Source organism: Chlamydomonas reinhardtii, chromosome 16, assembly GCF_000002595.2.
Source record: "Chlamydomonas reinhardtii strain CC-503 cw92 mt+ chromosome 16, whole genome shotgun sequence".
Classification (NCBI taxonomy): domain Eukaryota; kingdom Viridiplantae; phylum Chlorophyta; class Chlorophyceae; order Chlamydomonadales; family Chlamydomonadaceae; genus Chlamydomonas; species Chlamydomonas reinhardtii.
In genome coordinates, this window is record NC_057019.1 from 6,154,823 (window position 1) to 6,181,449 (window position 26,627).

General features: G+C 64.1%; 4 protein-coding genes across 6 annotated transcripts; 1 reads left to right on the forward strand and 3 right to left on the reverse strand.

Annotated features, from left to right (window-relative positions):
• Positions 1-117: 117 nt before the first annotated feature.
• On the reverse strand, positions 118-2,613 carry CHLRE_16g675500v5 (uncharacterized protein). Its single transcript, XM_001695785.2, has 5 exons — positions 2,079-2,613; positions 1,782-1,921; positions 1,425-1,503; positions 1,210-1,263; positions 118-907 (listed from the first exon to the last, which is right to left on the reverse strand). The coding sequence occupies exons 1-5, from the start codon at positions 2,118-2,120 to the stop codon at positions 695-697; spliced, it is 528 nt and encodes a 175-aa protein (XP_001695837.1). The 5' UTR covers positions 2,121-2,613; the 3' UTR covers positions 118-694.
• A 275-nt stretch (positions 2,614-2,888) lies between these two features.
• CHLRE_16g675450v5 (uncharacterized protein) lies at positions 2,889-6,343 on the reverse strand. 3 transcript variants are annotated; one of them, XM_043071270.1, is made up of 10 exons: positions 6,122-6,343; positions 5,920-6,016; positions 5,587-5,654; positions 5,074-5,142; positions 4,908-4,979; positions 4,576-4,632; positions 4,365-4,415; positions 4,065-4,200; positions 3,670-3,713; positions 2,889-3,370 (listed from the first exon to the last, which is right to left on the reverse strand). In XM_043071270.1, the coding sequence occupies exons 1-10, from the start codon at positions 6,170-6,172 to the stop codon at positions 3,290-3,292; spliced, it is 726 nt and encodes a 241-aa protein (XP_042916109.1). In that variant the 5' UTR covers positions 6,173-6,343; the 3' UTR covers positions 2,889-3,289. The 3 variants fall into 3 exon arrangements, with proteins under 3 accessions (XP_042916109.1, XP_042916108.1, XP_042916107.1); XM_043071272.1 differs by lacking the exon at positions 4,365-4,415; XM_043071271.1 differs by lacking the exon at positions 4,365-4,415 and having other exon boundaries at positions 6,122-6,215.
• A 54-nt stretch (positions 6,344-6,397) lies between these two features.
• Positions 6,398-12,523, reverse strand: CHLRE_16g675400v5 (uncharacterized protein). The gene is made up of 6 exons (XM_043071268.1): positions 11,341-12,523; positions 11,090-11,143; positions 10,458-10,860; positions 10,052-10,242; positions 9,614-9,758; positions 6,398-9,381 (listed from the first exon to the last, which is right to left on the reverse strand). Exons 1-6 carry the CDS (start codon positions 11,782-11,784, stop codon positions 7,964-7,966), a joined length of 2,655 nt encoding a protein of 884 aa, XP_042916110.1. The 5' UTR covers positions 11,785-12,523; the 3' UTR covers positions 6,398-7,963.
• A 110-nt stretch (positions 12,524-12,633) lies between these two features.
• On the forward strand, positions 12,634-26,543 carry CHLRE_16g675350v5 (uncharacterized protein). Its single transcript, XM_043071267.1, has 35 exons — positions 12,634-12,737; positions 13,084-13,412; positions 13,589-13,634; positions 13,866-13,929; positions 14,122-14,162; positions 14,374-14,509; positions 14,776-14,914; positions 15,131-15,224; positions 15,445-15,629; positions 15,929-16,080; positions 16,320-16,476; positions 16,787-16,997; positions 17,417-17,509; positions 17,736-17,933; positions 18,095-18,171; positions 18,503-18,629; positions 18,988-19,104; positions 19,402-19,706; positions 19,905-20,049; positions 20,346-20,462; positions 21,005-21,112; positions 21,484-21,599; positions 21,782-21,886; positions 22,117-22,237; positions 22,385-22,453; positions 22,673-22,862; positions 23,229-23,390; positions 23,646-23,710; positions 23,877-24,002; positions 24,242-24,368; positions 24,541-24,863; positions 25,010-25,089; positions 25,357-25,458; positions 25,632-25,686; positions 25,918-26,543. The coding sequence occupies exons 2-35, from the start codon at positions 13,123-13,125 to the stop codon at positions 25,951-25,953; spliced, it is 4,479 nt and encodes a 1,492-aa protein (XP_042916111.1). The 5' UTR covers positions 12,634-12,737; positions 13,084-13,122; the 3' UTR covers positions 25,954-26,543.
• The last annotated feature ends 84 nt before the right edge of the window (positions 26,544-26,627 follow it).

Below are 26,627 nucleotides of genomic sequence, written 5' to 3' on the forward strand. Positions count from 1 at the left end.
TGCATGGACCCGCCGTGGCCCGCCGTGGCGCACAATCCGGGCGAACGCTTCGATACCAGCCACACGCCGTTTCCCACCGGCCACCGCCCCCTGGCCCCCTTCCCGGATCCTGATGCCCACGGCTATCGACTGATTGGCCAACCCATCACCGCTACCTGGCCACCATGCGCACTTGCAAATGCCTTCATGGCCCGCGCCGCGCATTACTGCAATACGGAATCAGAACGACCGCGTTACCTGGTCGTACGGTGCCATTGGCCCCACTGTTTGACAATTAGTATCAAGCCAGCGTTTGACGTCCCAGCGCCAATCTGTGCTTGGACTTTCAGCCGGCGTCCCGGCAAGCTCCGAACAACCTCCATGACAACAATCCCGTGCCCATACACGACAAAGCCGTGCCTTCCTGCCCCGTCCCCTTCCGCTTCATCCCAGCCTCACCAAATACCTTGCGAAGGAAATTGCGGAGCATGCGAATGCCATCCTTCCCCCCGTGGCTTTGGCCTCTTACCATCTCCCCCTCCATCCTCCCGCTCCTCTGTGCCGCACCCCCTGCACCAACCTACACGCCTGCAGCAAGCCATTAGCACGTTAAGCACGCCGGTGGCACCCACAGCCTGACAGCCTCCTACACTTCACCGCATACAACCACAACCACAACCCCCACTGCCCCACAACTCTAGGTCCACCAGCCGCGCTACACCGCCTTCAGGAAGCCGGTCGCCTTCTTCCAGCCCTCCGCCAGCGCGCCAAACAGGCCGCCGCCGCCGCCGCCCGCCGGCAGCAGCTCGACGTCGAACTCCAGGACCGCGTTGGGCGGGATGACGCCGCCGGCGCCGCGGGCCCCGTAGCCCAGCTCGGGCGGGATGACCAGAAGGCGCTTGCCGCCCTCCTTCATGGGCGGGATGTCCTGAGCGGGAGGGAGGACGGAGGCCGGTGGAGTAGGAGCAGGGAGAACGGGGGAGGGGAGTCGATGAGGTGGCGGTGGTGCAGTATGGGTGGGGCTGTGGGGTGAGAGCGGGCAGCAGTGCGGTGTGTGCGGCACGGTACTGACGGTGTCGGCACCATATAGGTGGACGCAGCTTCTGCCGTTCCCCCAAGCCTGGTTTTAGGTTCTCGGTCTCGGCTGTTTCGGAGCTGGAAAACGCTATCCCGCCTGGGATCCCCCTGATGCGCATGAAATGGTGCAAGCATCCCCCGACCTGCACGCACCTCGTTGCCCAGGATGCCAATATCCCAGCCCTTGATGACCTGGCCCACACCGATCTGCACAGGAGGGGTGTAACAAGTTCCTTTCAGGGGTATGGAGACAGCGTGAGCAAGAGATAGCGAGAAGAGATAGCGGGAAAGCCAAGAGAGCGTGAGCCGGCAACGCAAACAAGGGGGGCGGTCAGCTACTGCTGTCACTCGTGCTACAGCCGCCCTACCGGGAAGTCCAGGGGGCTGCCGCGCTCATAAGAGGAGTCAAACACCTTGCCGTTGGTGAGGCGGCCGTTGTAGTGGCAGCTGCATTTGCAGGGGCATGACGTTCAGAGGGCCATGAGTCTATGGGTTAGCGCTGAAGGGGTCCTATGTGCGCTGGGATCCAGGAATTGAGGCGGGCGCCAGCCGAAGCAGCGCTCCAGGCACGCAATCTTTACGCAGCCTCAACACCCAAAGTTTCCCATGGCAGATTGCATGCATCACATACAGCGTCGGACTGGCGCTGGCGCGCTATTGACGACGTGTTGCTGCACTGGTGCGCGCGAGAGGGGGACAGGGCGCCACCACGGGGGGCCACCCACCGGATAGTGGTGCCCATCCGCGGCGGAGCACCAGTGCCCTCCTCGACGTCCTTCCATTTAAGGCCGCATTTGGAAGTCTTGAGAGCGCCGGATGCCAGCACGTGCGTTGTAAGGCGACGGCTTGTTGACTTGGGACCCGCCTGCAAGCACGGAAGGTAATGCCGCGACGCCGTCAGTCGCGTCGGAGACTAATATATGGGAGCTGGTATGTCACATGTCGCATTGCACCTGCAATGGTATGCCAAGCCGCGAATTGGAAAATAGCGTTACATGCTGCAATTTGTTGCACGAGCGCACCCGAGCTAGGCTCCCAGACGAACGCTGCATGCGGAGTGCCATTATGTTCTGTATTGTAGAAGTGGGTCAACGAGCCTCGCTCAGACAGAAATGAACTCGACCCCGATCTGGTCGGCTGTTGGGGTAAGCGTGCGGTGGCCCAGTGCCGGACTCTGGTCACTTCAACCTGAACGTCAGTCCTTTTCTTACTGCGCCTCTCAGTCCCTCGCTCACTGCTCAACCTCCTAGGACACTGCTCATTTTGCTCACTCTACTCAGTTCATCACTGCTCATTCCAAACACGCGGGTACCACTCCGGGGGTCAAGGGCGGGATCGCAAGGTCTATGCCCAGACTGTCGCCCCGACCATGAATTGACATCCCATTACACATAATAAGGTCCCTGGATGGTGCTCGGGCATAATTTTGAGCGAGAGCTCAAGTTGAAATGCTATATGTCGCGCTCGCCGGCCTGAAGCTATTTTGATTACATCTATACGGGAATTAATGTCGACGGCAATAGATTCAGGCCCCAAACAGCGCATATGCGAGATATGGTCAATTTCGCGACTTGAGCCCCGATAAGCATAATTTGGACCTTTGCCGACCACTTCTGGCTGATGATGATGTTGGTTATGTACCTACAGAAAGGCGGTGTCTAATCCGTGCGGTAGGATTTGCCCCGGGGCAACGTCCAACGTGCGGGTTTGGCTGGGAAAACGCACCCCTTGTACGGTGTCCAGCCTTGTACGGTGTCCAGCCCAGTTTTCACCACGGGCAATAGCTCGTACAAGAAATCTAACTAGCCAGGCGGATAGAGCGGGGGGTAGGTTGGGTCAGCATCCTTGTACGAGTTATTGCTCATAGTGAAAAGGCCCGCGGAAGAAGGGGCTCCCCTAGACCCCATCCAGCCGCCTGGTGGTACCCGCGTGCCGACCAAAAGTGCAAAACCATGATTCGCAAAACCAGTCTGCGACTCTCCCGCCCCTGTCCCGCACGCCCTCACGGTACCTTCTGCACCTTCTGCACCGCTGCACACAGCGCACATCCGCACCGCTGTATTGCTGTGATGCCTGGCTTCCCATGGCAACCTGTTACATAGGCGCCAGCCCTGGCACCCACGCAAAGCCCTACAAGGACGGCGCAGTGCGTCCATCGCGTTTCTCCGCGGCACCCCGATGACCACCGTACGGCATGCACGACAATCAACCGCCACAGCGCCCTTCACTACTTTCACCAAGGCAGCACGGAGCCGTTGCGGTGCCAGAAGGTGCCGGTGGTGTCCATGTGCAGCTTCTCCTCTATGATCTTGACCTGTGGGGGACTCGGTGTTGGCGTAGGGTGGCGGTCATCACGCAGCATCAGGTGGGGCGACGCGGCGCGCAGCTTTTACGCAGTCCAGGACTCCGTCAGGCCGGGCTGCGGCTTGAGCGGCCACGCCCCCAGTTACCCAGCTGCCCAGCTGCACACCGCACTGCACAAAGGCAAGCCATGTGCGTGCCTTCGCGCCACCATGCATGACCAATCTCACGTCCTCAGACCGCTGCCTGCCCACCCCCACCCCCTGGTGACACCATCTCGCCACCCCACCCCCCACCACCACCACCACCCACCAGGTCTGCGGCGCTCTCCTCCGCGCTGATGACGCCCTCCATACCTGCAGGCGCGCAGGCGCGCAGGCGTGCAGGCGTGCAGGCGCCAGCGAGGACTGAGTGCATCAGCACCCGCGTAGTGACACAGGGTGACCCAGCCCGACCACATAGCCTCATAGGCCAGCTCACGGGCACACGACACCCGCGCGTTGTCATAGGCAAGCGCACATGCGCATACACAGCTCCGCAGCTGCTGCAGCTCATGCGGTTGGGAATAGCAGCTCCCACCCGCCTGCCCGCACCACCAATGCGACCTCAGCGCCACGACCCTGGCCCCACCACCCTGAACCCCCACCCTGGCCCCTTTCCTTACGGGATTGGTTCAAAGTCAACCCCGCCCTGGCCCTCCATCCCACCGTGGTACTTGGCGGTCATGTCAGTGGCCACGAACCCTGGGTGCAGGATGCCCACGGCGATGCCCTTCTTCTTCAGGTCCACGGACAGCGTCTTGCCGGCCATGTTGACGGCCGCCTTGCTCATGCGGTAGCCGTACTGTCAATTTGTGGGGCGCGATAATTTGTTAGGATGGCTGTGAAGTGCTAGAGACGCAAGACGCGCGCGCGCAAGACGATACTCAGCGTAAACGTGGACCCCTGTCACAGGTTTTGTGGTGCCTAAGAGACAGTGGACGGTGGAGTGGCGCGGACACCCCCTACCGAGGCTAATGTGTCTGGCCGGGTCTGCGTAATAGCTCCCCCTCTCGTCCTCTACGCCAGCGCAGAACGTGCAACCACGGGCATGGGACAGCGAGCATGAGTGCGGTACGCGGGACATCAACAAGCTGGGAATGTCGGGAAGCGGAGCTTGTCCAATTGCTAAATGTCCGCTGCATGCAATGGGCCTGTCAACACGTTTCCACCCACTTACATCGCCGCCGCTGCCGTTGTCCTCGATGGAGCCCATTCGTGACGTGACGATGCAAACCTGTCGTACAGCAACGGGTGGGGATGCGGGCTGGCGGGTGGGCGGGCGGCATCAGGGCCTGGGTCCCACGAACGAGACCATGATAAGTTGATAACACAGGCGCGACAGCATCGGGCTAGTAGGTGGCAAGCCCGGCATGTCCCTGCAAACCGGCCTCCTCCAGCCCATCCAAACCAACCACACTCACGCACACGCTCGTATACACACACATCAACACACGCATACACACGCATGCACGCACACACACACACACACACACACACACACACACGCACCTTGGCGTTGTCCGCCAGCTTGTCCTGCAGTGCTAGGTAGGTGCGCAGCGGCCCCAGTGAGTTGACCTCGAACTGCAGGGGGGAGGCGGAGAGTGCGCGCGTGTGTGCCAGGCAGCCGCGTACGGCCACCCCGCCCCGCCTTTGCTCCCCCAGGCCGGCCCCGCACCTGCTCCCTCAGCACGGCCATGTCGATGTCTTCCAGGGAGTCCTCACGCAGGATGCCGGCGTTGCACACCTGCAGCGCGTGTGCGTGTGGGGATGGGAGCACGAGTGCGGCAGTGTGTTGGGCGCTGGGTGCAGCAGCAGCAGCAGCAGCAGCAGCGGTGCTGCATTGAAGCACAGTGCTGTCTAAGTGAGTATAGTGCTGCCCAAGTGAAGTACAGTGCTGCAGTGCGGCAGGGCTGTGGGGCCACCATGGGCGCAGTGATCTCCGCGCTTCAGGCCCCAGTCGCAGTCGGAGGCGTTGCGTGGCACACTTGCCACCTGTCTGCCGATAGTGACACACCAATTCTCCCGCTCTTACAACCGTCCCCTTACACACACACACACACACACACACACACACACACACACACACACACACACACACGCACACGCACACGTACACGCACACACACACACGTACACACACACACACACACACACACACACACGCGTACACGCACGCTGCCCCACCCACCAGCAGGTCCACTCGGGACTCGACTTTGCTCAGCGGCGCACAGCCGCCGTCCACACCCACATCCACACCTGGTGGGTGTGTTGGGGGCGGGCATTGGCAGGGCCCGGCGCAGAGACAGGGTGGGCCAGGGAATTCTCCATGCTCAGATTTTGGCCGTTGCTAGGGCTGCGGACAGCTTCAAACGGCCGTATCCGTATTCTACGGGGCCGTCTGACTGGCATACAGGTCGTGCGTGCCGCTGCGAGGTCATCTCCACGTTCAGCCGCCTTGCCCCAACGCCCCTCGGCCCCTTCCAACCCCAATCCCACGCCCGAACGCCTTGTCCAAGCCTACCCTCCACAATCTTTACGCCCAGCGACTCTAGCTCTGGTGACTTCTTCCTGCACGCGCCGATGACTTGGTAGCCGTTGGACTTGAGCTTGCGGCACAGCTGTGAGGGTCCAAGGCGCAACATCATTCAATTACTGACAATTGCAGCATGCAGTTGAACCTGTCGATCATCATTTCCACGTTTGGAGCGCGGGGAGCAGCTCACCGCAAGGCCGATTCCGCGATTTGCGCCGGTCACAACCGAAACAGGAGCCATTGTTATACTTGACTACGTGTGTTTGCTTTTTCTGTGTATGTTGTCAATATACTATCGACGTTGCGGAGCAGAGGCCGCCTGATCAGCAGCATGAGCGATTGGCGTGTCCGCCTCCAGTTGCCCTCAGCAGTCTCCAGTTCCCCGGGTCCCAATCCTTGAAGCCCCCGTCACGCCCAGGTTTCTTGCGAGTTGCGACCCGTAATTCAGGTGCGGGCCGACGGTTTATACTGTTGTTCTGCTTTGGACAATCCTTGGTAAGCTTGGCCAAGCTTGGAGAGCGTGCACGCGTGGGCACATGTAACACGTTCACCCCCCGACCGCGCTCAGTCGGACGCGTTGGCACCAGTCCCAAATCTCCGAATACGGACCTGCTACACGGCCCAACACAGTCGCTGCGCCAGCTCTCCTGGCCCTAGCACGTGACCCACAAACGTTATTCACAGGCCACAGGTAAACTCGTTTCCCGCGTTCCCGGACACGTGCACACGTCCTGATGAATCACGCCGGCCCACGCATCCACACACGCACCTGGCAGGCGGCAGCTAAATGCCATACCACCTGTCGACTCGTGCAGTTGCACGAGACAAGTGGCTGCACATCAGCACTTATATTCGCCACCACACCCCGAATGATCGAGTGGCGCCGCTAGCAAGCACCGAGCCGCCCTGACGCTGTGTGCCAAGCTGCCCATGAATACCACCCTGGCACCGGTCCATCACCAAGCCAGCAGCCGCCAAGACTCCCGCCGCAGAGCCATTCAAACCATAACCCCGCATCACAGTGCAGGAAACGTGTACACGGACACCAACAGGCTAAGCAAAGTGACAAGCCACCGGCACAACCGCACACGCTGGCGCAGCACCCAATACACAGCATGTTTCACACACCACACCAACATCGCACCAACCGTGCGGATGAACCTGTAACTGCCTAACACAAAACATGGAAACGGCTATGCACAGCTAGCCTAGGAAGAAGTCACACAGGCACAAGCCTGTCCACACACACGCCCCAGCACTGGCCGTGCGCTCGAAGTCCATTGTTATACCATGCCGTTCTAGTGCCTCAGTATCTGCTTCATAAATGTCTACAAACTATCGTAAGCGCCAGCTTGCCATCACTCGCCTGCGAGCGGCTTTGCTGACTTACACCCACCCATTTACCTGCGGATCACTCCTCCCACCCGCGCCACCAGCTGTCTCCCTGCACGTGCCGTGCGCACGCTTGGCAGTCTTGCCCCCGCCGGCCCTCCAAGTCTCCAACCTGACCTGGGCCATACGCGTCAACCCCCCGGACTTTGGCCTACGGCTTGACACCCACACAGCACGCCACACAGGGATGCCGACAGCTGTGTTGGGAAAGCACTGGCACAGACAGCAGCGTAATGCCGGATAACGACACGCAGCGTGTTGCCTTTATGCAGGACCCTTAAGAACACATGCTGTATTGAACCCGTGCCTGCTACTGCCGCCCTGTCGAGTTGCCGGCAGGACCGTGCTACCGCCCTGCCAGCGGCCGCGAGCGCAGCCACCCCGTCACTCGCGGGCTGGACTTGGCGCCGTCACCCCTGCTGCCGCTGCTGTTGGCAGTAGCTGGCGGGCTGACAGAGGCAGTAGCAGTAGCAGTGGCAGTAGCAGCCGCGCCGGCCGTGCTGCTGCTGGCCCCGTCATTCTTAGCGGTCGTGCTGTCAGTCTGGCCGGCGGCGCCGCTGCCGCCGCCGCCATCGCTCTTGCACTTGGGCGGTGGCGGTGGCGGCATGTCCGTTATATCATCCGTCCGGGGGGCAACACGTCACGCATTCGCCATAACCACATCAGCAGCCGGCGACGCTATCCCTGCCACGGCCGCGCCCGCCTGCACTTCTGGCGTCTTGTCGCTGGACCCCCCAGCTCCTGCTGCTGCCGCGCTACCCGCGCCCGCCGTCGCCGCCTTGCCCGCCTCAGCACCCGCACCAGCCCCTGCACCCGCCGCCGCCCCTTCCTGCTGCTGCTGCTGCTTCTGCTGCTGCTCGAGCTTGCTCCCCAAGCTCGCCGCCACCGCAGCCGCAGCCGCTCCCGCCTCATCCGGCGACTTGAGGAACGGCGCCAGCGCCGCCGCCAGCGCCTGGCCGTGCCCCGGCCCAAACGCGCTCAGTGGCGCGCCCGACGGCGCCGCCGACACCGCGCCCGCCGGCAGCGACATGAGCGCCACCGCTGCCGCGGCCGGCGCCGCCGCAGCCGTCGGCGGCAGCTGCCGCGCCGCCAGGCTGTCCATGATGCCCTTGACCGCCGTCGCCAGCTCCGGCCCTTTGACGCTGGTGCACACCAGCTGAATCGCCTGGGCCTCCGCGGCCGTCAGGCCCGGCCCGCTCAGCCCCAACACGCCCACGTCAGGCACGATCGACGTTGCCAGCTCCGCGACCAGGCTGGACGCGATCTGCGCCGCCGAGTCCAGCTGAGCGTCCGTGATCAACCGCCGCGGCGGCGGTGGCCCGCCGCCGCCGCCAGCCCCGGCGGCGCCGGCGGCTGGTACAGCTGGCGAGGCGGTCGACTTGGGCCCGCCGGTGGCGGAGGCAGAGGCCGGCGCCGTAGGCACCGCCGACGGCGCGGCGGCGGCGGCGGCACCGCGCACATTTGCTGCGGCCGCGCGGTGCGCAGCCGCAGCCTGCGCTGCCCGCAGGGGCAGGCGAAGCATCAGGCCGCCTCCGCCCCCCGCCGCGGCCCCGTTCCGCCCGCTAGCTACCGCGCCCGCGACCCCGTTGCCGTTCGCAGCCCCTGCCAATCCCAGCGCCACACCCATCGCACCCTCTGCCTCTCCCGCAGACACTGCCACCAGCGCCGCCGCCGCAGCCCGCTCCGCTGCCGCCCGCTCCGCCGCTGCCGCTCGCTCCGCTGCCCGCTCCGCCGCCCGCTCACGCTCCTTTTCCCGGTCCCGCACCCGCTTCTCGGGCTTGGCTGGCGCCGCCTTCGGCTCCGCCGCCGCCACCGCCGCTGCCGCCTCCACACCGCTTACGCCCGGCGTGCCGCCCCTGCTCGCGCCTCCCCCGCCTGCCCCGCCGCCCGCCGCGGCCTGCTGCTGCGCCCGGCGCTGCTGCTGCGTGAGCGGCTTGTCCGCCGGCAGCGCCACGACCGCAGACACGCCGAGCAGGTCCTTTACGGTGTTGAGCACATCCAACACGGTAGCGGGCGGCATCACGCCGCCCTGGCGCGGGCCCATCTTCAAGAAGCCGGCTGCAAGCGCAGGCAAGCGGCAGCAGCACAAGCAACGGCACAAGCAGCAGCGAACACGGTCAGGAAAGGCAGGTTTGAGGTCGCTCGGCAAGCGAACACGACGCAACACGATGGTAGACAAGCAAAGAAAGTGTTCGCAAGATCGCAATCCTCCCGCTGTGTACGGTGCAGCACAGGCGGCGGCCCCACGGCCAGACCGCCAGATGCAAAGACGGCCAGACTCAAAGCTCACCGGCCGCCTTGAAGCTGTGGCGCCACTTCTTGGCGCTGCTCTGCGCCACCTGCGCCTCGAACTGTGCGGGCGTGGTGGAACTCAGCGCGCCGCCCTCGCCCACCTCGTATACCACCTTGGGGCACACCGCGCCGTTGGCGTCGATCTGCACATGCACACCGTTCACACACAGCCGCGAGAGATGACATTGCGAGCGTCGCACCGCATCGCATCGCACACACAGTCCTGCGTGTTTCCTTCCTTGCGCTCTCTTCACACACAGCCGCGAACCGCGTGCACAGCCGTATTACAGCCAAGGTCAGGATCAGACTGGCAATCAGGCGGCTTTACATTTCCATGGCTACAACCGTGGGCTACAACCCAGCGCGCCATCGTTCAGTCCCCACAAAGCATACGGTACACAAACACACATTCACACACCGAGCACAGCGCACGCACCTCGTACGTCATCCAGCCTCGCGACTTGTCACACGTGATGATGACGTACACAGTGGGTCCGGCCACACGGCCGTAGGCGGCCGACGAGGGATCCAGCACCGACCGGAAGTGCGTCACCACCTCCGACAGCGTCGCCAGCCGCATCGCCGCCGCGCCGCCGCCGGGCACCGACGTGTCCAGCTTGGCGAAGCCTGGTGGTGTGTGCGGTGAGCGTGAGGCGGCCCGCACCGGGCAGAATGGGTTTAAGCGGTTGTATCTGCCTCTGTGGCACGCAACGCGGAGTGGCCTAGCAAAGTGCGCCGCATCGCGCAGCACGCCGTCTACAGAGCAGCATCACATACCACAGCACGCAGCTCCCGCCCGCACGTCGCCCGGCGGGCCCAATAGCTCTCCCTCGCCCTCTCACCCAGGCATTGCAGCTCCTGCGGCGGCCCCTCCTCGCCCGCCTCCGGCTCCCCCAGCGGCGTGGGCTCCACACCCGAGCCGTTCTCGCGGTACAGCAACGGCCGCGAGAAGCCGCCGTCAAAGGCAATCATCAAGTTAGCGCTGCGGCCCTGCGCCCGGAAGAACAGCGTGCCGTAAGGAATGCCGCCGGAGGACAGGCCCGTGCCTGTGCCTGTGCCGGTGCCGCCGGGAGTGTAGGCGCTGGGCGTGCCGCCTGTGGACGGCGCCGGCGTGCCGGAGCCGCCGTTAGCGGTGGCGGCGGTGGCGGCGCCGCCCCCGGCGGAAGTGGCGCCGGCGCCGTTGCTGACGGCGGCGCTGCCGCTGTTGGCGACAATGCCCACCTCGCCCGCGGCCGTCACCTCCGTCTGCGGATAGGGTTGTTTGAGGTGGGAGGGGTGGAGTGGATCAGATCGGGCGGGTGTGGTTGGGGGGTGCGGTTTGGTGGGGTAGGCGGGGCAGGGAGGCGGGGAGACGCGCGCGGCGACTGGCCGGCGTGGGGTGGGCGTGCTGGCGTTACGGCACACAGGCGACCCCCGAACGGCAGGATTAGCGCCACAGAGTTACCACGGCTCCCATAATCATACATAAGCACACCTTAGCGCGTTTAGCTGCTTGCTCCGCATCTGACTCCCGGTGTGCGTGTGCGGACTGCACGGTCCGGAATAGCGGACGTCAGCGGTCAACACAGGAGGGCGCAGGAGCCGCAATGACGCAAGCGCAGCTGAACGCGCAAATATCAAGCGCAACGCATGCACACAGCAGCTGCAACCACACACGCACAAACGGGGTGCAGCGGGACGGCGACTAGCAGTCTGGCACGCCGCAGGCGGCGAGGGTGGCCGCACCTTGGGTCGCTTGGTCGGCATGAGAGCCTCCGCGTCGATCTCCCAACCCGCCGGCGGCCGCCGATGCCGCTGCTTGCGTTGCAGCGACAGTGGCAGTTCCTCGCCCGCGGTGCCGCTGCCGCGGCGGGCGGCGGCTGCGCCGCCGGCGGCGGCGTCGCCGGAGCCCGGCGTGGGGCTGGGGCTGGGGCTGGGGCCGCCAGCGCCAGCGGCGTCCGCCTGCGCGGGGTCGGCCGCGGGGGGCTCCGCGGCGGGCGAGGCAGCGCCGGGCTGCAACTCATTGCGTTCAGGATTTGAAGCTGCATCGGTGGCGGGGGCGGCGTTGTCCGCCGCGGCCTTGCCGGCGGTGCGAGGCTGTTCGCTCGCTGCCGCAGCTTCCTGGCTAGCTGGCGAGGTTGCGGCCGGAGGCGGCTGTTGCGCCTCCGGTTTGGCCGCGTCAACTTCCATGGCCTCTAATGCTTAGAAGACAGGCGCGGGCGCGGGCGCTGTGCGCTCAGCGGCAAGTGCGACGGACGTGGCCGCGCCTCTGAGCTCGCGAACTTGACGATTGCGCGCCGACGGTGACCGCCTGCAAACCACGCGACGGCGGCGCCCCTAGACGAGAGGAGAGTCGCAGATATGCCGTGAGCCGCAAGCGAGCGCGGGGCTGCGGCGCTGGGCGAGCGTGGGCTTGGCGTCGGTGGGCCCGCGGTAATCGAGGCGGCCAAGAGGGCAGCAGGCGCAGCTCCGGGCCCCAAGTAAGCTCCGAAACGTGACGACCAAAGCAACGGTCCCAGCGCTAAGGGGCTATTACGCAGGCTCTTGGTCGAGCAGCGAATGCCGCTCACGCGACGCAGACTGAGAGCTTGCTGGTGTAGCGGTGGCGGCTGGGCGTCCCTATGGTTGTGAAGTTGTAAGCGAATACCGAAATGACACGCGGCAGCTTGGGGAAGCGGCCCGCCGGCGGAGAGCAGGCTCGCTCGCCGGTCCTCATGCCTCATGCCGTCGCGGGTCAGCAGGGCAACCGTCGAGCAAGATGTTGTTGGAGCACACGAGGGCGGGTAATAACGACGCCTGAAGCTAAGTCTTTGCATGCGGTGCAGACGTCGACGCGGCAAGGGCCACCGAGCCTTTCGCGCCAACGCGTAGGCGCCCCTGTTGCCGCTCAAATCGGTCGCTCTGCGCGAGTCTGTTGTTCGTATGCACGATTGATTGAAGTCTATAGTGTAAAGGACTGGTGACACCTGCAGAAACCAGTATCCACCCCGCAGAGACACATGCGAGCATGTTGTAGCCGCGACGACTGATAGGTTACTCGCGAACACGACTTTGTTGTCATCTTGTTCACATAACTTTCAATCGTCGCCCCATTCCCTTAGGGAATTGCAGAAACATGCCCAGCATCCCTGAGGGCATCCATGGTAAGTCCTTGCAGCCGTTGAGGGCCCGCCTTTCGTCCGATCTCCAGAGCTGAATTTTATGTTGCAGTCAGATACTGTGGGGCGAGGCCACGCTGACCCGGGCAACCTTTGCGCGCGCGAAGCCCTTCTAACACTCCTCTTACACCCGTTTGCTCGCTTTGCGAAATTCGCTGTATCAAGTGATGAATCTAAACACTGTTTATTGTTAGTTAAGTTCAAGTTATGAAGCCTGGCCTCGCGTTGTCCCCACCTGCATGTGGTTTTGGGAGCTGCGATCCCGGCCTACTGCCTAGTAATTGTCGCCGCTTGACACTTATTCAACAGATTTCGTTTCGGGTCTGTGCAGGTGGAAGCACAAGGGTTGAGAGGCCTCCGCACCCATCCGATGTTGTTGCCGAGACTTGCCTCACGCGCCTTAACGCCTGGGCTTCCTCTCTCAACTCCCTCAGCAGTTGCACGTAGCCTACTGCGCCTCAATCACGGCCGAGCAACCCTAGCGGTCAGCCCTACCTGGTCGCCTGGGGTTGAGCAGGGCGGGCAGGGTGCTGGAGGGTTGCTCAGCGTGCCCCACGCCAGCTCAGGTGGCAGCGCCAGCGCGAGCGGCAGTTCCTCAGACGAGCGCGCGGAACTGGAGGGTGGCTCCATGTTGGACGAGGACGTGTCAGCGCTGTTTAGGTGGGTGATCGGGTGTTCTGGCTCGGCGTCCTGCGGAGGGAGGGGTCAGTAAACCTTGAAGGCGCCGGCGAGCTGTGGTCGCCCCGCCGCCAGCGCATGCCTGCCCCCCAGCCTGCATTCTGCGCCCGGGCAGCCTGTCAAAACCTCACGGTGGTCCTGCCTAACCACGCCCGCAGTCATGCCATGCCCAAGCACGAAATTGGAGCGCTACGCTTCCTCCAGGTTTGCATGCGTGGCGTGTGGGGTTTTGGGCACGGGGGACAGGGCACAGCGTTCCTTGGCATGAATCTGACCCGCATCCGGTGCGTTGACATGGGGCGGCACTTCTGTGCCGATATTAGTAGTCACGGGTCTTATCATGAACTCAAGAAGTCATACTTATGGTGCTGTCCTGGCCGCCCTGCTGTGCCGGCCCGCTCCGTGCCGATTGCTGTACGGCGGGCTGCCACACAGGATCACCCGGAGTACGACGGACGCGGGGTCAAGATCTGCATCTTTGACACGGGCGTGGATCCGGGTGAGCGCGGGGGCGGCGGGCGCCTGCCAGCTGGCTGAGCCGGGCGTGTGGTTCAAAGAGCGTGGGCACGCGCCGTGATGACACGGCTCATTGGGGTCAGCTTCATGATGCCTGTGTCTGGCGGTGCCCCAACTGCATGCGTGATTTACTTGAAACCACGAGGATCTGTATGTGTGTGTACTGTACTTTCAGGCGCAGCGGGACTCCAGATAACAACCGACGGCAAGCCGAAGGTGGGTGGGTCTGCGGCTCCGCATTGGGCCGGGCTGCTTCCGCCCGCCGTGCTGCCCTGCGTATGGCTGGGCTGAGGATACATGGCCGCGTGTTGCGCGCATCCCCACGTAGCGTAACCACTCATGCCGCCGACACGCATGGGCCCGACGCCCCGCTGGCTTCCCTGACCACCAACGGACACTGCACGCCTCCTCTGATGCGGGAATGTAGATTATCGACATCATCGACTGCACGGGCTCCGGTGACGTAGACACGTCCCGGGTGGAGAAGGCGGATGTGGACGGCTGCATTGCGGGCGCCAGCGGCCGCAAGCTGCGATTGAACCCGGACTGGAAGAATCCCACGGGTGAGGGCGGGCACCCGATGAGACACGCTTAGGCTGCGCTCGCTTGTGCTTTTTGGGTTGACGGTTCGGATCAAATGCAATAGATGTGACGACTGTGACACGCAAGGGAGACGAATAGACCGTATGTTCAGGATTGAGAATGTGATGTAAGGAGTCCGGCGTGCAGCTGAGCCGCGGCCTTTCATCGTACATGGCTGGCCGCTCAGTCCCTGACACCCGTCCATTCACACCGTGCGGCGATGCCCGCTCCGTCGTCTCCTCATCAGGCGAGTGGCGTGTCGGCTGCAAGCACGTGTACGGCCTGGTCAGTCGTGGCCTGGTCAGCCGACTCAAGGAGGAGCGCAAGCGCAAGTGGGAGGAGACGCAGCGCGGGGCCATCGCCGAGGCCGTGGCAGCACTGGCCAAGTGGGTCTCTTTTTCCGGAGGCAAGGGAAAGACTCAAACCATGGGCCCGAGGGCAGCTGGGCCGCGATCCAGCAGGGGCCAGGAGGCACGGTGGGCACGCTGCTTACGCGCTAGGGAGGGGCCAACAGGAGGCCAGGAGGAGCATCGGGGAAGCACAAACATAATGTGATTTACAACGTGCCACACTGCCTCCCGGTTGAACGTCTGCTAATGCAGGTTTGACAAGGACACCCCCGCCTCCAAGCTAGGCTCTGACCCCGAGGCTAAGAAGGAGCGGGCGGAGCTGGAGGGGCGCGTGGCCGCACTCAAGGCGCGTGGCGTGTGGCGAGCTGTAGAAGCTGGGCGGTAGCTCCATCCGCTTTGCAAGATTGAGCTTAGCGCGTACGCTCCCATGTCTTCCACTAGCATCCCTCGCACCGGCACTTTGCAGGGCGGCTTGCGTTGCGGCCTGACTTCAATGTACCCTTGCCATCTGCCTGGCGTATAACGCTTTTTGGCGCACGTGCTGTCAACACGGGGCACCCACACAGGATCTGGCCAAGTCGTATGAGGACCCCGGGCCGCTCATCGACGCCGTGGTGTGGCACGATGGCGCCGCCTGGCGCGCGGCCCTGGACACCAGCGCCCTGCACCCGGCCGGCAGCGGCGCCGGCGCGCTGGCGGCCTTCACGCCGCTGACCAACTATGCGGACGAGCACAAGTACGGCACGTTCAGGTGCGGTTACGCTTGCGCGAGGACATTTGGCATGAGCTGATGAACATGACGCGATCGAGCCTGCCGGGAATAAGGAGTGTGTGGGAAGGGGTTACGAGGAGGAAAAGACCGTGGTAGGAAGGGCTATGGCAGGCGGCAGAGCACACCGAATGCAAGTGTTTTTCAGGGAGGGGCGTATGTAGCATAAGAAGGCGTATGCAACACAAAAAGGCGTCTCTTTCACTCCTGAACACACACATGCGCACGCCTTCCGGTCCTTCGTACTCTTGACAACCATATCCCTGCCTCCATGCACGCAGCGAGTTGGACGCCTGCAACTTTGTGCTCAACATCCTGGACGGCGGCCGCACGCTGAGTGTGGTGGTGGACTGCGGCGCACACGGCACGCACGTGGCGGGCATCACCGCCGCCCACTTCCCAGACGACCCGGGCAGCAACGGCATCGCGCCGGGTGGGTGGCCGGTCGTACTGGTGGTACTGCCGTACTGGGTGGGGGCTGGCGGTGGCGGAGTGGCAGGCTGGAGGATGACCTGGGAAGCGGATGGACTGGGGGTCTGGGGACGTCCCGACGTCCCCACGCCTGTCTGTGGCTTCTCACCGAACGCTACGCCTGTTACTCGTCACCATCGCTGCCTGACCGCCGTACCGTAGTAATGCTTGGAGCTGGAACCCCAAAACCCCTGTTCGCAGGCGCCCAGATCATCAGCTGCAAGATCGGCGACACGCGGCTGGGCAGCATGGAGACCGGCACGGGGGTGGTGCGCGGCCTAATCGCGGCGCGGCAGCACGGCGCACACCTCATCAACATGAGCTACGGCGAGCCCACCACCACGCCCAACGCCGGCAGGTGCGAGCGGGGGCGTGGAAGCGGCCGGATGGGAGCTGCATGGCGGGGCGGAGGGGGGCTGGAGGAGGGCGGAAGGGGCATGGACAGGAAGCAGCGGCCGTGGAGGTGCGTGGCATGGGGTCAGCGCCACGGCGTCGTTTCGCGCTCCGCCCAGGCGCCCACCCGGCTGCCGCTGAGCCGCGAGCCTGCGAACATCCGCGCCGCGCCTCCACACTGCCAACCCGGCGCACAAACTAAGCAAAAGCAACTATCCCGCTTCCGAAGTCGCCAACGATGTACACAAAACACTGATACCGTACTCAACTCACAGGTTCATCGAGCTGGCAACGGAGCTGGTTCGCAAGCACGGCGTCATATTCGTGGCGTCTGCCGGCAACGCCGGCCCCGCCCTCACGACCGTGGGCGCTCCCGGCGGCACCAGCAGCGCCCTGTTCGGCGTGGGCGCCTACGTCAGCCCGCAGCTGGCGGCGGCGGGGCACAGCGTGCTGGAGGCGCCGGCGGAGGGGCTGCAGTACAACTGGGTGAGGCGCAGGCGCACGTGCTCGTACATGTGGGTTGGGGGTGTGAGGTTGTGGGGTAGTCTATTCCAGTCCTGAGTTAACCAAGACGTGGGGTTGTCAGGTCACGGTGTTGGGAGGATGGGTACGGCCGTACGGTTCTATATGGTGTGGGGTGCCGTTGGGTGGGGGATGGGGGCTGCCGCCTGGCCCCCGATGCCCTACGGACGACGAACTGATGCTAGTTTGCGAGTGTACGGATGGGGGCGGGATGTACGGGCCGGGTACGGACCTTGCGCTTGCTTCTAGTGTGGAGCTGGAGAGTCCTTAAGACTGCTCCTGCCGCCTGGCATGGGGCGCCCTGCATGGAATTTGACGCCCGTGTGCGGCGCCGGCGCCATCGGCTCACGTGTTGCTGGCCCTGCCGAATGGTGCCGCCGCAGAGCTCCCGCGGCCCCACCTCGGACGGACACACGGGCGTGGCGTTCTCGGCGCCGGGCGGCGCCATCGCGCCCGTGCCGCAATGGACACAGCAGGTGACGAGCATCAGGGCGGGTGTGGCGGGACCTGTAAGTCCCATTGTGTTGGGCCCTTGCACATTAAGTACATACTGCACAGCGCACACCTCCCCAAAGGTCCCCTCAACCTCTCTTGCCTCCTTCCATCCTCTCGCCCTCCACACTCGCATACGCTGCCCACCACGGGACTACGCAACCCTGCCCCTCTCCCTCGCCACCCTCTCTCTTCTTCTACCTTCCGCAGCGGCGGCAGCTTATGAACGGCACCTCCATGTCCTCCCCCAACGCCTGCGGCGGCATCGCGCTGCTGCTGTCCGGCCTGCTGGCCACCGGCGGCGCGCTGGCGCCACACCGGCTGCGACGGGCGCTGGAGAACACCGCGACACCGCTGGGCGGCGGCGCGCCGGACGCTGTGCTCACCTACGGCCGCGGACTGATCCAGGTGCGTGTGTCACGGTAGAGAAGTGCAAGAGAGAGGTGTGTGGGCGACGGATGGATGCATGGGTGTGAGGAAAGGCACGGCGTTGGTTGCGGGCAGGTTGCAGGTCCCCTCAACGCGAGTCTACATACGGTAGAACCGCACTTGCCCCTGCACGGCCGCAGATCGACGCGGCGTGGGAGTACCTGATGAATGACGGAGTGCCGCCCGCCGCCACCTCGCCCACCGCCGCGGGGCCCTGGTGAGCACGGCATTTGCGGTGCCCATGCTGCTCCACCGCTGCTATGTAGGACCCACGGCTTGTGGCCAACCTGACGTACGCATCCCAGGCCGTTAAGCCCTGGCGTCATGCGCGTGCGCGCACCTCACACAAGGCCTCCCACTTCACAAGCACTAACGCACAAGTACTCACAAGGGCACACGCACACACGCACACGGACACACAGACACACACGCATACGCACGCACACACACACACACACACACACACACACACACACACACACACACACACACACACACACACACACACACACACACACACACACACACACACACACACACACACACAGGTACGAGGTGGAGGCGATGTGCGCGGAGGGGCGCGGCCCTCGCGGCCGCGGCATCTACATCCGCGAGCCGCACGAGTCCGCCAAGCCGCAGAGCTACCGCGTCAGCGTCACGCCCAAGCTGAACGAGGTGGGGGGGGGGCAGGGGCAGGGGCAGGGGGAGAGGCAGGGGCAGGGGGAGAGGCAGGGGCAGGGGGAGAGGCAGGGCACGGCACGGGGGCACGGGGAACGGACGGGGGGGGGGGGGTGCAGCGCGCTGCTGCTCACCCTTTTCACCAGTAGAAGCGCATCATTTGAGTTGACTGTATCTCGACATCCGCTCACCGCCCACCGCTGTATTTCCCCGGTTGATACTTCACGCACTTGTGGGTTACTCGCTCCGTCCTTCATTGGCGGCTATCCCCCGTCTGACGCCTCTGCCTGTGCTCCGCTCGTTTTATACTTGGTTTGCTTTAATGTGGGTTGATATTTGCAACCCCCCTCCCCAGGACGCCGCCACGAGCGCCCGGCTGGACGTGGAGGACCGGCTGCTGCTGGAGCCGTCCGTGCCCTGGATCACCTGCCCGCCAGCACTCATGGTGCACAGCGCCGGGCGGTCGTTCGACGTGCGTATGTGGGAGGGGAGGGGCTGAGGGAGGGGAGAGGGTTAGGGAAGGAGATGGAGATGGAGGGAGCGAGGGGTGGTAGAAACCCATGTTTCGAGATCCTGAGGGAGCAAGGGGCCGGCATAGCGGATGGGCGGGTTAACAAGCTTGACTTCCATTCACAACGTGCACAACGTGCACAACGTGCACAACGTGCAGAACACTTGACATGACACGGCTCACGCGCCTCGCCTAATACACGCCGCCCCCCTTCACTCCTTAAATAATCATGAATGTAACCCCACCACCCGCCCTCAGGTGCTGGTGGACCCCAGCCGCCTGCCGCCGGGCCTGCACTACGGCGAGGTGGTCGCGCACGAGCTAGAGGCGCGCGGCCGCGGCCCGCTCTTCCGGCTGCCCGTCACCCTCATCAAGCCGCTCGCAGTGCCGCTGGCAGCGACCGCCTACGGCGCCGGCGCCGGAGGCGCCACCGCGGCTGCGGCCACCCCGGCGGTGGCTGCTACTGCCAGCGGGACGAACGGCAACGGTGGTAACGGCAGCAGCAGCAGTGTGGGCACTGTATCGCTTGGGCCGCTCGGGTTCACAGCCGGCTCCGAGTTCAGGTGCGTGGCGGAACGGCGTGGTCACCTATAACATGGCGCCCGCACCCGTCTAGAGCTCAAAAGCCCCTTGGCTCTCCCATCTCCCTTTGCGTTTTTCGGCTGCGACTTTCGTGAGCCTCGGTTTGCGTGGGATTGAAAATGACCGTTGCATCCACGCCCGCGTCCCGCAATCCCACGACACCCGTAACCACGCGCCAGGGCCTTCGTGGCTGTGCCGCCGGGCGCCACCTGGGCTGAGATGACGCTGCGCGCCGGGCCCTACGACACGCCCAAGCTGTTCCTGCTGCGCGGCACGCAGCTGAGGCCCGACACCAGCTACCGCCAGCACGAGCTGAGGACGCAGGTGGGCGTGGCCGCGGCTGGGCGTGGGTGTGGGCGGTGGCGATTGTGGCCATCGTGGGGGTGGGGAGGCGCACGGCCGTGGGCGGTGGTCAGCCAACAAAGCAAACCCACCGTGTGCACACACGGCTGGTCTTGCCCCACTCATGTCCTCCTTCTTCGCTCCACCACTGCGGGCCTTGGCCCTCCTGCCCTCCCCTGTCCTGCCCTTCCCACCACCCTGGCCCCCCTCTTTTGCATTGGGTTTGGCTTAGTTTGGCTAGTATCTGCGACCCCCCACACAAACACTCTCTCGCGCAGGTGACTCTGTCCGGCGGCTCCGAATACAACACGGCGTGGGAGGTGGTGGGCGGCTGCACGCTGGAGCTCACACTGGCGCAGTTCTGGACCAGCGCTGGGGCCAGCCAGCTGGAGACGGTGAGGAGTGGGAGGGCGGCGAAGAGGGGGAGGGGGAGGAGGAGGAGGGGGCGGCCGGGGTTTGGTGTGTGCAATGATAACAAATGCAGCGTTCGAGCGCAATTGTGTCGGCGTGTGTGTGGGGCGGGGGGGGGGGCGATGACAATGTGTGTCAAGGGGCTGCCATGCTCTGTGCGGCTCCGCGCCAACCGCCGGACCCACACTCGGGCAGCCCATCCTCCCATGTCTCAAAAGATACATGCCTACTACTCGCTCACCCACCAACACACCAACCTGACCCAAAAGCACGTCCTTGCCCCGCGTGCCTGCACCGTTCTTCGCGCCATTTCTCGCTGCGACCGGTTGATGTCTGGATTTAATACCGGTCTAATCCCGTTGCGATCGGTTGGCACCCCTCCCGGCAAATAATCATGTATGTAAACCCCCCATTTGGTAACGACTGCGTCTGCAATCTTCAATGCATCCTGTACCGCTTTTTTCCCAACATCCTTGCCCACCCCCCACTCCCGCTCGCGCTGCCGTGTGTCCAAATCCCAAACCAGGTTGAGCTGTCCTTCTACGGGGTGGAGCTGGCGGCGGAGGGCGGCAGCGGCTCGCGACCCGGCACCGACCTGGCGCTGGATGGGGCGGAGCTGGCGCGCAAAGTGCTGGTGAGGGCGGGTGCTGCCGTGTGTTGGGTGGGGAGCCGAGGAGCGTGACTTGGGCAGTGGGAGCCACAGACTGAGAGGGGATGGGTAATGTGCGGATGTGGGAGAGGTGCAGAATATGGGGTGCAAAGGATGGAGCCCAGGGCCAAGAGGTTAGAGGGGGTGATGCCGCAGCGAGCGGGCCGCGGCGATGTGCCTTGCTTGCCGTGCTCCCGACACCACCACCCGCTGTTGCTCCCTCCCCCTGTGCTGTTATTGCCAATCCCTCCCCGCCGCTACTGTTATGCTAATGTCACTGGCTACGCCTTCACTGCTTGAATAATCACGAATGTAACCCTCGCTGCCCTTACAATCCCTCTCCGCCGCCCTCTCAGGTGTCTGCGCCCGCCTGGTCTCGCGCCACCCGCATCCGGGCCGAGGCCAAGCTGACGCACCTCAACATCCCGCTGCGGCCCAGCGAGAGCAGCCTGGAGCCACTGACGGCGGCACGGTGAGGGCAGGCCCCAGACCCGGGAGCAGCAGCAGCAGCCCGCGGCCCGCGGCCCCGCAGTGTTGGAGGAGTGGGGGTTACATCGTGGGGCTACGTTCATGAGTAATCAAGAAGTGGCTCCGTAGCCAGGAACAATAGCACAGCACCATCTTTACAACCACGTGTGCCTGCTGCCCCACCAGTGACGCGCTGACGGAGGGGCGTGTGGTGTACCGGCTGCTGCTGACCTACAAGACCACTGCGGGCGAGGCCGGCAAGTACAAGCCCTGCCTGCCGCTCATCAACCAGTGAGTGTGGAGGCGACGAGGGCTGCGGTGTTGTTGCTCCTGGATACACGGATAAACTGGTATTATGCAGGACGCAGGTCGGTAGCGTGCGTAGCGTGCATGCATCCATGCTTGCGCTGTGCATGTGCCTGGTAGAGAGCACAATAGGACGCGCACACGTGTGCTTTCAAGCACGTGACGAGAGCCCCAACGCCAAACCCCTGCCACGCACACGCCCGCACTCCACACAGCCAAATCTACGACTCCCCCCTGGAGAGCCAGCTGCTGCTGGTCAGCGACGGCGCCACGCGACAGCTGCTGAGCACGCAGGACGCGGGGCCGGAGCCGGTCACGCTCAAGAAGGGCGCCGAGGTGGGTGGCAAGAATCAACCAAAACTGTTTTTTGCAGTCGCGCTGCCCGTATGTGCACATTGTTTACCTATGATCCAGTTGCGCTGCCGGTGAAGCTGTATGTGTACAAAGTTGTTTGCGCATTTTCCTGCACGTGCTGCGGCTCAGGTGGTTCTGCGGCTGGCGCTGCGGCACGACAATCAGGAAGTGCTGGACAAGATGCGCAGCCTGCCGCTGGTGAGGAGACAGGAAGGAGAATAACGGGACTTGGGATTGGAGAATGGAGTAGTCGGACTGGTTCCTTGGCTCCAGCACAAGAATCCCCTCGCGTGCTGCTGTTGCACTTGCTAGGTTTCACGCAACGCACGCAACCCCAACGCACACACACATACACCCTCAACCCTCCCTCGCAAACCCAACCCTCCCCGATCCCTCCGCCCCCCAACATCCCCTCAGGTGCTGAAGCGCGTGCTGGACGGCTCGGGCGTCTCGCTGCCCGTGTTTGCCAGCCGCCGCGACGCCATCCTGGCGGCGGGCGGCGGCGGCGGCTCCCCCGCCGGCGACATGCTGCTGCGGGCGGGCGATGTGGCGCCGCTGTGGCTGGGGCCGCTGCCGGAGGACCGGCTGCCCAAGGACGCCACACCGGGTGAGAGGGCGTGTGTTCATTAGTGAAATGGATCGGAGGGCATGTGTGCGTGTGTCTGTGTGTATCCAACGCGTGTGTTTCGGAGGGCAGGGGGCACCGGGGGAATGGGAACACTGGGTGTGTACTGGGGCTCCGCACGACCCCAGCCTTTAGGAAGGCCGGCACCAGCCGCGGCCTGCACGCTTGCGACACCGATACCCACACTGCCGCCGACGCCACCGCACACAGGGGTCCTCGCTGTATCCCCGCCCCCTACACCTCCATTCCCCATCCCCACCCCCATCACCCTCCGCGCCCTCCGCCGCACACGCCCCACACGCTCAATGCCCCTGGCCCCCGCCCGCCCCCACATTCCTTGCCGCACAGGCCGGCTGCTGACGGGAACGCTGACGCTGGGCCAGCTGAAGCGCGGTGGCGGCGCCGCTCCCCACAAGTTCCGCATCAGCTACTTGGTGCCGCCCGCGGCCTCGCCCAGCTCCGCGTCCGGAGGCGGCAACGGCAACGGCGGCGCCAAGGACGACGCCGCGGGTGGGTTGCGGGGTCCTGCGGTGGGGCTGCATTTGGGCATTGGTGGAGGGTTGGCCGGGGGCAGGACATGAGCCGCCGAGCCCATTATGTAGGTCCATGGGTGGCGGGTTAGGGGGGGGGGTGTCGAGCCAGTACGGAATCACGGGTGGAGAGGCCAGGTGCAGATGAGTCGCAATGAGTGGCTCACATGGCTCACATTCGGTGATTCCTCGCTCGCCCCGCGCCCTGCCGTGCCCCGCCGCGCCGTGTGTGCAGTGGAGAAGACGCCCGAGGAAAAGCTGTCCGAGGCTGTGCGTGACGCTCAGATAAAGCTGCTCAAGGCAAGTGTGAATCACTCGTTGGGTCACCCCACACCTCCCACGACAACCTCCCTCCCCCTCAGTTGGTAACGAGCTCGTCTGCAGTCATCAGTGCATCCTGTACCGCTTTTTCGACCATCTGCATCCTGTTCCTCTCTTTCCCCCACCAACCCCCACACACCCACAGGACCTCAAGCTCAGCGACGCGCCCCAGGCCGCGCTGTACGACAAGCTGCTGTCGGAGCTGACGTCAGCACACCCCGGCCACCTGCCGCTGCTCACGGAGCACCTCAAGAAGTTAGACGGCCGGGAGGTGAGTGAGCGCGTGTGTGAGGGGGAAGCACAGGGGGGTTGTAGATACGGGCCCCAAAGCAAACCGAACTAATGCAAAAGAGCGAGGAGGGCGCGTGTGTGTTTGTGTGTGCGCGCGCGTGTGTTAGAGAGCACAAGGAAGAACAAGCTCGAAGTCTGTGTATGTGTGTGTGGCACGGCACCCTCCAACGCACACCTACGGCTCTCGGCCAAGCGCCCCCCTCGTGCGCTGTGCTGCAGGCGGCGGTGCGCAACACGGCCGCCGGGCTGGCGGCGGTGGTGGCGGCGGCGGACGCGGTCATTGGTGCAGTGGACGGCGGCGCCTTGGCGGCCTTCTATGGCGTCAAGGGCGGAGACGACACACCAGGTGAGCTGCACCGGCGGTGCAGGAAGCGGGTGGTGAGGCCTGAAACGGCTAGCATGCACCTTGTAGACTCCGTACAAGCACAGGGTCCCTTTCCTCGTTCCGAGCCATTCTTTCTTGTCCAAGATTTCTGAATATGGGCCTGGCAACATTGCAATTCATTCCTACAACGCAGAGCACCGGCGCACAAAGAAGGACATGGATGAGCGCAAGGCGGCCCTGGTGGACGCCTTGGCTCGCAAGGCGGCGGCGCTCATGGAGGCGGAGGAGCTGACGGAGAAGGAGGCGGCGGCGACGAAGGAGGAGAACAAGGAGGAGAAGAAGGAGGCGCAGCCTGAGGAAGAGGATGCTGTGTTAGCCGCGGCGTTGGAGGCTTCCGCGAATGAGGCGGCAGCGGTGGAGCCGGCGGCGGCGGCGGCGGAGGCAGCGGAGCTGAAGCCGGCGGCTGCGGAGGCGAAGCCGGCGGCAGCGCCGGACGCCGTCGCGGTGTGCATGCAGGTATGCCGCTGCGCAAGTTGCGCACGCTGTGTGAAGGCATCTCGACACCTGCCGTTTCCCTGCAAGGTACCCTACGCACAAGGCATCACTTAAAGTATTCATTCTCTTCTGCTGTTGTCTTATCGCAATTGTTGCTACACGCGCAGGAGCTGCGCAAGTGGGTGGACACGGCCAGTGAGGCGCCGCACCTGCTGCTTCACGCCAAGGTGGAGGCGCGGGCCAAGAGGTGAGCGCGAGGGGCGCGAGGGCGCAGGCGGCGGGTGGCCATGTGCGGAAGCCTCGGAGCACCTCGTCTTGGCACGGTGCATCATCAACACCGACACGTTAGTATGCCACTCTACATCTCCACATCCTTCCACATACACACACGGTGGCCTTTGTTTGATCTCCAAACACGTGGTGCTGCTTTCCCGGTACATAGACGTGGTGCTGCTTCCTTCTAAACACATGCGGTTCTGCTTCCCATTGAACGCACGCGGTGTGCTGGCCTCAGGTATGCGGCGGCGCTCAAGGCGCTGGACAAGCTGCTGGGCAGCGACGACAAGGCGGCCACCGGGGCGGCGGCGCGGCGCGACATCAGCGACATGAAGGCCAAGTGGGTTTGAAATGCTTGGGATAGCATGTTTGGGGTTGTAAAACCTTTGGAGGCCGATAGCGCCGGTCGTCCTTGTGTGTGATTACACTGAGGGCAGCCCGCGTTCGGTATTACACTGAGCCCCCGCTCCGACTGCCGACTAACGACTGCGCACTGGGCCTGCTGCCCCGCAGGCTGTATGCTGCCCTGGGCTGGGGCCACTGGGAGGCGCAGGAGAAGGACTTGCAGGTGCGTAAGGGAGGGGGCGTGAGGGCCGGAGAGGTGATGTGCTGCTTGCTAGAGGAGGAGGTGCGGGGTCGGTGCCAGGGCAGAGCAGGGCAAAACGAAGAACGCAGTCGGGGAGTTGAGGAGGAAACCGCGGGGGGTTGGGGCATGGCCACTGGCCACCTGCCTTCAAAAAGTGCACAAGCGTCTTTCACACCCAACCACCACCACCACCACCACCACCACCACCCGCAGGCGGTGCGCTTCCCCAAGGACCTACCGCCCATGTGAGGAGCCGCACGTCGTCTGACGGGATGCGGCGTCGGATGAATGGCAACAGGCCTTTGTGCCAAGGATTCCAGCGGACGAGAACGTACTTGGGGGCGCTGTGCGAGGCGTGTCAGGCACCTCGGGGGCCTGTGGACACGCGATGGCGGGGATGGGGGTAACTGCAGCAACAAGCGCGTGACCAAGGCTGCATGTGACATGAATGCGTGCGGCGCGTGCGGTTTGCGCGATCAAGAGCAGGAGCGTCGGTAGGGACGTTCCGGGACGCGACACTGGTGGGTGTGAGCTTGGATGTGAGCCGATTTGCACAGAGGGGATCCCCAGGTTCTGGAAGCAGCAGCGCATGCGGAAGCCCTGCTGGTGGACGACAGGAAGGGCTGAGAATCGAAAGGGCGTGGCGTGTGAACGCACGCAGCATGACGGCTTGCTCCTTAACTGCAGGCCCAAGACGGAGCATTTGTCTCCTGGGCTGCCAGGACCAGTCCGCATTGATAGTGTGACACCTATGTTAAAAGCCGTAACCCATTCCCGGGTCGGGGGTGTTCGACATGAAGGCACCCTTGGGCATCCTCCTGTCAACCATCCACCGCCACCCGTAAACGGCAAGTTGCTCCGTGCTCACTCCAGACACTCCAGCACGCCCCAGCGCACGGTTCGCCTATTCGCAGCCTCGTCTT

Bases quoted from the DNA above. Each gene is read 5' to 3' on its own strand.
- CHLRE_16g675500v5 (XM_001695785.2), bottom strand. From the start codon at position 2,120: ATGGCACTCCGCATGCAGCGTTCGTCTGGGAGCCTAGCTCGG. The intron at 1,504-1,781 runs GTGGGTGGCCCC...CTGCAAATGCAG, and splicing joins CGGATGGGCACCACTATCCG to CTGCCACTACAACGGCCGCC. The intron at 908-1,209 runs GTGCGTGCAGGT...CCTCCCGCTCAG, and splicing joins TTGGCATCCTGGGCAACGAG to GACATCCCGCCCATGAAGGA.
- CHLRE_16g675450v5 (XM_043071270.1), bottom strand. From the start codon at position 6,172: ATGGCTCCTGTTTCGGTTGTGACCGGCGCAAATCGCGGAATCGGCCTT. The intron at 4,201-4,364 runs GTAGGGGGTGTC...ACAAATTGACAG, and splicing joins GGCCAGACACATTAGCCTCG to TACGGCTACCGCATGAGCAA. The intron at 3,714-4,064 runs GTGGGATGGAGG...GCGCGCCTGCAG, and splicing joins CATGACCGCCAAGTACCACG to GTATGGAGGGCGTCATCAGC.
- CHLRE_16g675400v5 (XM_043071268.1), bottom strand. From the start codon at position 11,784: ATGGAAGTTGACGCGGCCAAACCGGAGGCGCAACAGCCGCCTCCGGCC. The intron at 10,861-11,089 runs GTGTGCTTATGT...CCCTATCCGCAG, and splicing joins AAGCAGCTAAACGCGCTAAG to ACGGAGGTGACGGCCGCGGG. The intron at 9,759-10,051 runs GTGCGTGCGCTG...GTGCATGTGCAG, and splicing joins GAGGCTGGATGACGTACGAG to ATCGACGCCAACGGCGCGGT.
- CHLRE_16g675350v5 (XM_043071267.1), top strand. From the start codon at position 13,123: ATGTTGTTGCCGAGACTTGCCTCACGCGCCTTAACGCCTGGGCTTCCT. The intron at 13,413-13,588 runs GTGGGTGATCGG...CCACGCCCGCAG, and splicing joins GACGTGTCAGCGCTGTTTAG to TCATGCCATGCCCAAGCACG. The intron at 13,930-14,121 runs GTGAGCGCGGGG...CTGTACTTTCAG, and splicing joins TGACACGGGCGTGGATCCGG to GCGCAGCGGGACTCCAGATA.